Raw genomic sequence first — 12,172 nt, forward strand, 5'->3', positions numbered from 1 at the left:
CTCTTTCTTTTCTTGCATTGCCAGTAAAATCACAGATCACACACTCCTTAGGACAGGGAGTGGGGCACCTGTGTGTGATGCACAAGAAACAACATGGGGGGGGGCTAGACAGAAAAAACAGGAAGAGTCCTTATACTTACATAAACCCGTAAACAGATGGGATAAAATCCCAGGAGTTGAGGAGGAAGAAGGAGAGGCAGATGATCACCACTAGGCTGCACAGGTACAGGGCTGCATACTGCATGGTGTAGAGCCAGAAGCTTTTACTTTTCAGTTTTACTGGTATGAACTGACGCTGAAAATGAAATACAAGCAGGCAGATATCCCTCATCAGGTGGAAAGCCACAAGAAAGCCCGAGTGTTCAGAACATAATTTTAAATCGATGAAAGAAAGCATCAAACACTGGCACTACGGCACTGGAAGGAGCAGCTCTCAAGCACAATTTGCTTGATGTTCTTCACTCTGGCCAGTTAAGTCATATTGCACATATTTCCAGAACTGTGCTTGAAAATACAGTAGCTAAGCTGGTCATTTCTGCTTGCAGCGAGTCAAGTCTCATGCACTCAATATAAGATTTACACACACCTCCTCACAGCTACACTTGTATCTTAGATGTTTGCAATACTGTACTGCTGCCTGCCTTCTACTGCATGAACCCACATCAACTGGGTGACAGACAGCCCTGCTCCATGACCCACCACCCTGCGATGCCAGGTCTCCACCACATGGACTGGCACTCATGCTCTGCTGAAATCAGAGAAAGAGGACATCCAGTGGGTTCCTAAGCACAAAGGAGCCCCTCTAAAAGATTGCCTCCTCAGACAAAGACAACTGCTGCAGTCCTGCCGCTGCCACATGTCCTGATAAGTCAACCACAAGCCCTTGTCACATAACATGACATATGGGTATCTCACTCCAAGAGGTCCCCTGACTGCATTTGTAAAGACAAATATACACACAGGGGCAAACACCTTTGGGAATTGCTCAGAGTTCTGCAGCTCCAAGTCAGTGACGTAGCTTTGCCATTTGGTACTAGGGTTTACACTGGCAGGAGATGTACAGAGAGCCAGCTCTAGCTGATGTGGGCTCTGTGTAAAGCATGTTCTATTTTCTCAGTCATAGTGTGTTTAATGCCACTTGCTGGAACAACATAAGCAAGTTTACCAAGGATTTTTGGCAGGACAGATTGGAAAGTGCTGGAGAAAAGCTATCTAATTCTGTACAAAGAATGCAGGAAAGTTCATTTACAAATCTGGATAAAAGAACACACACTAGCATGATCCCCTTTAAAAGTTGCAAATTAGGCATTCACATATCAAAGCCCTTGTTGCTTGTGAACACAATGCTCGTACTTCTCTGCCGCTTTACTTTGACTAAAGTTAAAAGAGAACAAATGAGACCAAAATATAAAATATATAAACTAAACGCTCCTAAAAATTATCAAACTGAAAAAGCAACACTGACTCTGCAGAAGTTCTTGTCTTGCAAAGAGTAATAATAATAAAATTTCTGAAAAAAAAAAAGAGACATTCATGTCAGATAATCAGGGAAAAAAATGGACTAGAACTGACTCTCCATTCTCTTTTGAAGCTCAGAGATTTGAGAATAGGCTGTAATAAACCTGTAGTTAAGATTAGTTATAAAAATCATGAGGGAGACAGAAGAGAAGCAACAAAGAAACACTGGCAAAACACTCAACAGCAGGACTGGCAAAAATAATAAAAATGATCACCAACTGATCTGTGAATTGGGGTAAAAGAGTCCTTTGCTAGCAGTCACAGCCTCACCTTGCTCCCGTATCAGAATAAGACTATCAAATGATCAGTTTTCATTAAGTGCATTATAATTTGGACTCTTGGTTAAGTCAGTGTTTATAGTATCAGCACAAGAGCTAAGAGAGAGACCAGCGGGAAGCATGCAGGCAAACCGGTGATGAATCCACTCACTAGCAAAGAGCTGCCTCAGCTTTAAACCCTACCCCTGCCTGCAGATGTGCCTACCAGCCTACTGCTGCGCTAGTTTTGCCTGGAGCAGTGTCTGTCAGTTGAGGCACTGTGTACCCATGAATGACCAAGGTCAGCCCTGCTGGAATTCAGGGGTCCTGTTAATGGAGAGGGAGAAAGGACAAGGGCAACCAGCCACTTTCACAAGCACACGCCTTTTGCCACTGAACTCCAAATCAGCATTTCAGAGTTTGAGTGATTCAAACATACAGCTCCTCATTCCTCCTCTCCAGGTCTAAAATCCTCATTGTTATTCACACGACACAAAGAATAGCACTTATTTCGGGCAAGCTAAACACCAGCCAGTTCTGTAGATGACTTTCTGCTCCCTTCTCTCTATGCACAGGCATCCCCATTAAGGTTTCAAACTTCCCATGGTTTGAGGAGAGTCACTTTTTCTGAAACTCAGGACTTGCCCAACTTCCCTCTCAATAGCTAAGGACTGTCTCTGCACAGCTACAAGAAGACGACAGGTACCAACAGTTAGAAATCATCTACCTGTAGAAGGTAAAGCAGTGCTGGAGCAAACAATGTGAGAGGGTAGAGTGACTGGTATGTTGCTAAGGCCAGGAACACAGCACTGAGGAAGGCACTACCTGCAAAGAAAAAAAAAATGTTCATTTGTAAGGAACATTTAATATAAACAGCCTTCCAGACAGGAAGTCCAAATGGGAAGAAATGCATAACCCTCTGCAGGGGCTTTACAAATATCAGAACACCGCTTAAAGGTGTTTTTAGCAGAGTGTGTCCTGGAAAGTGTCCTTTTCTTAACTACATTTTGAACGGAGAATGACTCATACCAAGGTGATTCTCCCACAAGAAAGAACCGCTGAGTGGTTTGTATCTCCTATCATTCACGTACAGAGATTCATGTAATTCAGTCTATATATAGACCATGCTGTCTGCTGTTTATATGGGAATACACTCATTTAAGTCATATCTGCCATGAAACAGCTGTTATACTCATACTGGGCATGTTGGATAACCTCGTCACCAGAATGTGTCAGGGCCCTCAGCAAAGCTCTGTGAAAGAGAGCAAGCGAAAGTCTGCAGCTGATGGAACGAAGTGGCATTAGCCCTACTTTACAGATACCAAAACTGAGGCGTAAAAAGGATTAGCACAGCTTTTCCAAGTGGTCTTAAAAATATGAATGCCGTTATTGAGGAAGCTTTATTTGAGGTGTCTCAGGTTGAGCTAAGTGCTGAGTACTCACATTGCCCAACTACCAAAACCAGAAATCAAGTGCAAAAGATCCCCGGTTAAACAATAAAAATACAAGCAACCAGTGCAGTAGCCTGGTTATGGCTTTCAGTCTTATGTCATTTGATGGAAGTCATCTGTAAAAATACAGCTTAGACAGCAAGAATTCTAGTGCATTGGACTAATTGTCAGCCTACTGACATCAAACACTCAGTAAGCTTCTCTCTGCTTCCACCTTTTGAAAGAGAAAATATAGGGTTACCTGGTGATGAGCCATCTCCATTCTTCAACTACACTCTCCTAGACAGAAACCTCCCTATCCTCTATTTTATCGAGTGTTCAATTCTGCACAGATCTAAAGAATTGGTACCCAGAAATCATAGTCATGATCTGATATCCTCTCTTTGCCCACTTTAAAACCTAGAGGCTGCCACACTCCCAGTCAGAGAGAAAACACAGGGGGCAGCCACTACAGTTTTGTCTATGACTGAACTATTTGTCTTATGCTATCAGTGAACAGTTAAAAATCAGTTTAAGTAAACGGACCCCACTCGTTTGCTTTTGTAAATGCTTTTAAACCAAAACCCCTCCTGCCTCAATTAGTCAATAATTGGAGGAAAACTTCCTTTTGGAAACACTAATAAAAACAATCTATATCAGCTTTCTTCACAACATCTGGGTCTGGGCACTGCTGGAGACAAAAGATCAGACTGACCCTTCCTCTGATCCAGCACAGAACTCCTAAAACTTACGTGACTAGTACAAATCACACACGCTAAAAGACTTTAGCACTGGGGATTCATAAATGAAACAGAAACCTGGCATTATGCACAAAATGAATGAAACAGCTGTTCTGTCATAATCTATTCAGCTGTGTCAGTATGGGTCTTTGGTTACTGTTTCTGCTTCCCCAAAGCTCAATTAGCTAATTTCAAACCAAGGTTACAACTGTGAGTGAAAGCCAAATAATAGCTGCAGGCAACTGCTTGCTTTTGAAAAAAAGTTCAAAGATACACTTTGAAAATAAATTGTATACAACACTTTAAGTGCATATTCATGTACAAAAGAAAGAGCAGCAGAGCATTATGTCCTCCTACACACAGACAGGCATTTCTTCATAAACAGAAAACTATTCAAAGTCATCCAGGAAAAGGAGTCAGTTTTTAGAGATTAAACTCCTCGGTACACTGAGATGAAAGCAAGTTTTGACTTGACTATAAAGTCTCTTGATCTCTTGTGATTTCAGGTCGAACTTTGACCTTGCTCCATCCCCGTTTCTGATATGTTTCACTGAGATCTTTGTAGCAATCGTATTTGTAAAGTTCCACCTTGATTTAATTTCTGCTAATTTTCTGATCTTTATAGAAAGACATAATGAACCATTTTTTCTTCATTATGTTACCTTTTATTGTAGCTAAAATGAAGAATGCAATGACAGTATTGTTGATGGCACAGGTGGACTTTGCCACACAAGACATCACAGTGTACGGGTTTAACAGGTAGCTGAAAAAGAGCAAAGGTCGAGTTACATTCATGCCATTCAAAGGAGATAACATCTAATTAAAGAGACGCTCAAAGGAAAAACAGATGCAGTTTGCCATTTCTTTTTGTTTATTTACATTTGATGGGATCCTCTCCTCATCACATTAACTCAGCTGAACAGGTTCTTTAGTCTGGAGCAAAAAACAGATTCTTGGATTGTAGCCTTAGACACAGTGGCCACAGGAGGCACACTGGAGAAAAGGAGACAGTTGGGAAGATGTCTAAAATATGTACACTGTGCTCGAAAATGACTACCAAAAATGTTCCTTGCTTTGCAGAAACATTGTGCATTTATCCAGTCAGACCTAGGAATACTGGGTCCAAAGTAAACTCTTTCTGTTACTCACATCTACTGACTCTGAGAAAGTAATAAAAATAAGAAGATAGCAAGATGGAAACAAATCCCCAGTCATGAGCAGTTTCCCCAAACCCAATGGCACCTGCACACTCCTGCTATGGCAGAGCAATCATTTCTGTTCACCATGACATGATCTGAGCACAAAACCTGCCAGCTATGAAAATCTGGCATATTTTAACTGGAATTACGGAAAGACAGCAAACTGAACACTTCTACCTTCCAGAATGCAGCCACACTTTAGTTAGTAAGGATGCCAGCTGCTTTTGGAAATGAGAATTACAATAACCTCAAAAGCACAGAAGAATGTTTGGAAGGATTACCGATACAATAAGCAAGATAATGTATCGATCAGCCTTGCTAGTAACTAAATCAATCATCAGAGTGAATAGACAGGGCTGATGATTTCCTTATTATCTCTTTACATAAACATTTTTCCTACTTCTCTGAGTCCCAGGCTTTTTTCTGTGTTTCCAGAGAGACAGTGTACAGCAGAATAGGTACAACTTAATGCCAACTTTGCTGTGGTAATGTGCAACAATGTTAAATACAAAACAGTCTGCAATTTACAGACTCTCTCGCCCTGGGGAATTTACCATTTTACACAATTCATATGAAAATAAGAAAAAACAACAACTTATCTAATGGAAAACTCTCTCTGACACAGAATAATCCAGATGATAATTTATTCACGTCAAAACCCCAATTAAAAAAATAATTCTTTGACATTAAGTACCTTGCTTGTATATTATTTATTTTAGTTGAAGTTTTCTGAAATAAAAAGTGTTTAGGATACAGAGGAACACCAAGACATGACACTATTAAGATGACAACCTGAAAATATCTTTGAATTATTATAAGCAATTCTGGGATATTCAAGTTGTGATACTCAGCAAACGTTTTGTTTGACTGCTCAAAAATTGTCCTAACTTTTCTGAAAAGACACCCAAGACATTTGGGAGGCATAAAATCAGTTTTGATGACATTAGCATACAGGCAGAATAAATGGGCATGTGATCTGTGCAGACACAACATTCTTGCTACCAAATTAATGACCTTATGCTGTTGAGCCTCTTAGAGGGCCTGAGTGAATTTACTTGTTGGCAACAAACATTTGGAAAAGCATCTGCTTTTCACTTTCAAACCGAGTATTCAGAGCTGAGGGGATTTTTATGTATAATAAGAAATTCAGAATTCTTGGGGAAAAAAAAAAATTCTTCAACAAATGCTGAAGCCCCAAATCAGACAAGTAAAACCCAAAGGGAGCTGAGGAACCAAAGCAGCCTACAAGAAGCAATACTTACAATAGTGCTACCTTGAGGGGGATGTAGTGCATTTCCATGGGCGTCCGGATGAGTTCAGCCACATCTGGTGCATATTTATCCAGTTCTATTAGGAGCTTTTGCTTTTTGAACTGAACAAGGGAGAATGACCGAAGACTGTCAGATGAGGAAAGTCATTATTTCTTATTACTCAGGATTTCCATTACTGTGGAACAGCATATATGAGCCCCAGGCATGAGCCAAAACTCGTGTTATATGAGGCGTTGTACAAACAGAACAAAAACCCCCTCTCTTTTCCCAAATACTGAACAACTGAAGTGGAAGTCATGAGAAAGCAGATAATCTCTACTGATTTGAACTTCCTTAATTACCTGTGTCTAACTCTTGACACAGCTAACAGTGAATTCACCACACTAGAGTTTAATATGTTCAATCTTCCTAAAGCTTGTCTGGATCTCCAATGACTTTATAAATTCACTGTTCAACATACAAGCCCCTAAGAAACCAAGTCACAGAAGCATGCGGTCTTTGCTACTTTGAAGATGGACACCTCTATGCCAAATCTCCTTTAGGAATCCAAGATCTCTCTCTTTAATCTATCTTGTTCTATGATGCTCTCCATGGAGACAAAAGAGAAATCTGAATTATGAACCTACTGAACTATATCACGGTGAGACAGAAGGAGAGGGATGCTGGCAATAAATTCTCAACGAGCAAAGTAGCTCACACATAGGATTTTTACATGGCTGTCATTCTATCATGAGTTATTTCTCCAACCTCAAAGGACAAGGAGCAAGTATGTAGCTGGATGGGAGACCACAGAGATGCTGTAGAAAATGCAGCCTCCCTGTTCATGTTGATACTGAATCACTGCCCCTCTAGGATCGCAGACAGCACAGCATTACACAGCTTATACAAAATGTTCTTTGAGCTACTTATGAGAGAGAGCTGGGAGGAATCACTCACCTCAAAATACATGTACTTATAATCTGAAAGGAACAGGTAATATTTGGTGTCAGACTTTCACCTTGCTCAGTAGAATGATTTATGTCACCTCAGCATCCTTGGAAGGTTTATTCCTTCCTTTACACATTTCCAGTCTGTGTATTAATTCATGCTGTGTGCAAACACAAACCATATTCAGGGTAAAACATTCCAGGCTCTAGCTACAAAATTTACAGATTGTAGCAGGAGCAGAGGTGAGAAAAGGGAGCGCTCAAGTCTTGCCAGAAGTCTTGCCAAATCCATAGTCCAGTAATTAAATTCTGCACACTGCAAACTGCCACAACAACTGAAGGTGGGTTTTCAGTACACGTTCTAAAATCTCACATCCCATCTTGTGTACCATGACCCTAGACTTGTCTGCATTTCATTGGCTATTGCATTCTCACAAACTTCTCAAATTCTTTACACTCCTTTTGGATTAAAGAATCTACACTGCTGTGATCATCATTCAAGGGCAGTGTGGTAGCTACGGACACTAATTTGTTTCATACCGTAATACCGCCACAACAAAACTTAAAATACCTCCGCTGTTTACCACATTCAGTCCCCATGTTTACTGATCATCCAGATATGATCAGATTTACTGCAACGAGGACTGGTTGATACTGCATCATCTGGCATGCGTTTTCTTTGGTACAAGATATTTATACTTGCTGGGAGAAGAGGATCAGCAACACTGGCAAGTCAGCTTACCACAACTTTGTTGAAGTCCTGAATGGCCAAGTAAAGGGCAACAGCAGTTAGCACATCAGTTATCTAAAAAAGCAAGGCATAGACAGACTGACTGTAAGCAAAATAAACAAACGGAGAAAAAGATGTTGGACAGTAATACAATAAGGACTCTGATCTGACTCAGCTCATGAGAAGAAAAAACAAGCTTTAAAAACACTAGATTGCTGATATGTACACTGTGCTCACACACCACTGCTTAACCTTGAAGCCATGAGCTGTATCAAAGATATTAATATTTACAAAACAAGAGAGTGGGGACTTAAGGTGAAAGAAGTATGCGAGGGTAATAGAATCACTGATCTAATTAGAGCACAGGCAACACTGGGGCAGTGCCCAGCTGGCTAAACCCACCTGTCCATTAATCGAGCACGACAGTGCCTTGAGCTGTCCCAATCTTACCAGGCAGCCGTACAGTCATCTGAACAATCAGTACAAGCACAATGCAGATGGCTGTCAGCTCTGCATGAGACCTGCCCAGCAGGGATCTGGGGAGAGAGGCTCCACCAGGTGGCATGTGCAGCCAGCTATATGATTTCTGTCCTTCTGAATTACGCAGACTCGGAGAATAGTTTACAGGAGACATTTGGAGGACTAACCCATTTGTGCTCTCTTTGCAGGCCTGGGGTTTGGCAGTGGGTTTTAGTGAGCAACACTGCAGTGTAGGGATAAGACTGGGGGGACAAAATATTCTGACCTTTAAGAGCTAACTTTTGAAACTTGAAACAAAATGCCAACCTCCTGTCCCTCTGCGTGGATACTTATCTAACCAAGAACTCACAAAAAAGAAGGAACATGTACAACAAGGGAAAAGCCCCAACGTGGATTTGTACAGGCAAAGCTGCCTTTCTAATTAAACTTTGAGCTCATCTAATGTACAGGTTGCCTGGGGAGGCTGAAGGTTCCTGATTCTTGCAGGACTAAAAGGAAAGTCATACTCAGCATTTCACAGAATGAGACCTTTCAAGAGGAGCTTTCCAGGAGCACTTACCATGAACACCAATTCAGCGTATTCAATCAGGAAGTGGAAGAGATATATTATCAACGGGGTCTAAAAGAGAGCAGAAGGGAAGCCCATGTCAAATACTGTCCAGACAGAACAACTGGCGATTTGATGAGAAAAATGAGAGACTGCGAAAGGCAATTTTCCTTAGCCTCTTCTACAACGCTGTTACTTCAGAGTAAAGTGATGAAACAAAGCACACTTACTGGTCTTTTTCCTTGCAAAGTTCTCAATCCACTTTATAAAAGACACCATCAACTTTGAAAATTATATTCTATTCCAACTTTTCAATTCTACTAGTATAGTGGTAGAGTTACAATAGAAAGCATATAAAGAACAGCTTTAGAAAATAATTTTTTCTAGAGAATCTATTTTTCAGGTTGTTTGCAGGTACTTTTGAAAGTATTTCCTGCATAGCTGGTTTCATTCTTTAGCCTGTTGTTTAGATGAGTCTTTTATAAAGCAAAAAGAAGAAAGCATGTTAAAAACATAAAGCAGTAGGACTACAGTCCTATCATTCTTTTACTCCAACAGCTTTTCCCTTCTAGGGTAAGAGGAAGAGCATGTTTCTGAATTATTCCTTTGACAGAAAAACGTAATCTGGAAGTACTGTATTTACATGGTGTAAATTCAGTCTTCTCTGTGAGAAAATATATTTCTTTTGAAATTCTTTTAAAATAATGTGATGGCATAAATAAGCACGGGAAAATATTTTCCAGTCTGGAAGAAAACTGCGTTTAAAGAAGGAGAATTTATTGAAGAGAAACAAGTTTTCAGAGGTATGCAAAGCATCTGCCTCACCCCTAGGTGACACTATGTATGAGTGTACCTTCATATCAGTAAGACCACTCAAGGGCACAAAAACTCCACAGGTGCTTAAGTGTGTGGAGGAACGAGGTGTTTTCAAGATGCATGCTTGTGCTAACGTTAATATTTCTGCAAATGCAGAAACTCAAGATGCTGCTATCCAGTAAAACTGTGTTCAGACTCACAATGACACTGTCTCTCCCTGCTCCGGCCTCTGCTGAAAGAAACATCTGGATGTGAACAGAGTATTTTACTTATTAGAGATTTCCCCTATTTCAGACTCTCCTTATGCAGTAATAAATATTATGATGTCTATCATCTGCACAGCAATGAGTTATTCCACGATGAACTGCATTTCCTGATTGTGCTAGTCACTACGTATACAACTATTGCACAGACAACTACATGACTCCAAGTTCTCTGAAGTCTTTGGGACAAGACAGGTCCCCAGCCTTTGCCAGTCCGTGAGCAGTAAGACTAAGAAATGTGCCACTTGAATATCACGTTTAAAATGAAGCATGCATACTGACCTCATGAAAAATAGCTCCAGAATATGGCGAGACCCCTAAATCCAGCAGAGCTAACCCTTCGACCACTGAAACATACAAAACGCCTGCATTAGAATCCTGTAATGTGGGAGGAGAAAAATCTCATGACGGTAAAACTATAGTTTTTAACACAGCCATGCCCATAAGAATCTGACATTGAATCGCCATCTGAATGGGTGACACAAAATTTCACAAAGCCAACCACCAGCTAGAATTGATTGTTTTTCTTCTGCCATGCAAATTTCTTCAGTAACTGAATGGTGAGTTGTAATCTATTTATTTGTTTCAGCTAAAAATGTTACAGCTGAAATGTTTTGCACTTAACTACATATAAATCAGATATATGATATTTACTGATTTTAAGTCACCTATTATGTGACGCATGGTATCTGCGCTGGAGAAATACTTAATTCTAAGAGGACAAATCACGACATAATATACAATTTGAACTATTTTGCCTAATTAGATGTAGAGAGACCTGAAACGTCCAAAACCACAATAAAAGAGCAGAAATGAATGCATATTACCAGGCAAAGCTAAAAGCTTTGTCCGTTGTTGGAACTTCCTGACATTTCGCAGCCTTAATTCAGATCCTTTGGAATCATGTAATTACAGCTTGCACTGCAATGCATGCACACGTTTTTCCCTAGGATCTCCACCTTACTGAGCACAAAGGTTCCCTGGGGACTGAGCAGCGTATGCAGTGAAAGAAGCTACGGGAAACAGGTCCATTTGTTCAGAGGGAAATGAGGCAGGAGACTGCAGGAAGCAACAAGAGGTTCTCAGTCAGCGCTATGCTGGAGAAGTAGATTCTGTCTCTGCTACAGAGTTCCCCTATGATGCCAGCCTGGACTTTTCAAGGTGATCCTAACTGTGCTCCTTACTCTCTAGACGCCTACCTTGATGCCCTAAGGTAAGATTTAGAAAGTATCCAATGCTGCAAGGGAATTTTTGGGAGCTGCATTTTGAAACTATGAAGTACGAAGTGCTACACGCTGGAGCAGAGGCTTTAGGTCATCAGATGCATTCATGCTTTTGACCTTTATTACTCTGTGCCACTGTTTTCCACCCCAAAACTGCAAATAATTTTACCTGCATAATAACTGGATATTATTTTCCCAAAGGGCTGTCTTTAAAATAAATTAAGGTTCCTAACAGGCTCAGATGCTACAGAGATGAATGCCACCAAAAAGCCTTGATTAAACTGTACCTCAGTCTTCAGAAGAGAATTTGATTCGTTGATAACGTGTGGGGCCTCAAACTGAGCAAGGAAAATGAAACGGCGAATAGCTCTGCGTGAACTGGGAACCATGCAGCCATGTTCACACCACGAGACAGTGCTTGTGCAGTTAAGGTGTAATGAAAACGACTCAATCAAGGTTGCTGAAACTACATATTCAGTGCCAGGTTTTGTCATTCTCCCATTTTACATACATCTGTGACACAATCGGTTTGTACAAGCCCAACCAAGCCAGCTGCACACAATGGCTAAACCCCCATCCTCCTGCCTTCGGTCCCGTGTCCCTCCCGCCCCCTTGCAGCTGCCGAACACTCGCTCTTCCTTCGGGGACAACTGCCACGGACCCTTTCATGCGGCCTTCGGTCGGGCCCGGGAGAGGAGGGGCCCGTCCCCAGCCCCGGGACTGCAGCCCGGCCCTCTCCCCGCGGGGCCGTGCCCCAGCCTGGCGCCGGCCC

The 12,172-nt window shown here is 41.3% G+C and overlaps 1 protein-coding gene across 1 annotated transcript in view; it reads right to left on the reverse strand.

Annotated features, from left to right (window-relative positions):
* The window catches only part of PIGU (phosphatidylinositol glycan anchor biosynthesis, class U), a 60,922-nt gene that overhangs the window by 6,680 nt on the left and 42,070 nt on the right, over nucleotides 1-12,172 (reverse strand). Inside the window, exons 2-8 of the mRNA XM_009329358.1 lie at nucleotides 10,460-10,555; nucleotides 9,111-9,170; nucleotides 8,084-8,146; nucleotides 6,407-6,516; nucleotides 4,608-4,708; nucleotides 2,503-2,600; nucleotides 141-295 (exon numbers count right to left, since the gene is read on the reverse strand). Coding sequence (XP_009327633.1) covers nucleotides 141-295; nucleotides 2,503-2,600; nucleotides 4,608-4,708; nucleotides 6,407-6,516; nucleotides 8,084-8,146; nucleotides 9,111-9,170; nucleotides 10,460-10,555 — 683 coding nt within the window. The remainder of the gene's footprint in view (nucleotides 1-140; nucleotides 296-2,502; nucleotides 2,601-4,607; nucleotides 4,709-6,406; nucleotides 6,517-8,083; nucleotides 8,147-9,110; nucleotides 9,171-10,459; nucleotides 10,556-12,172) is intronic.

Source organism: Pygoscelis adeliae, unplaced genomic scaffold, assembly GCF_000699105.1.
Source record: "Pygoscelis adeliae isolate BGI_AS28 unplaced genomic scaffold, ASM69910v1 Scaffold407, whole genome shotgun sequence".
NCBI lineage: Eukaryota > Metazoa > Chordata > Aves > Sphenisciformes > Spheniscidae > Pygoscelis > Pygoscelis adeliae.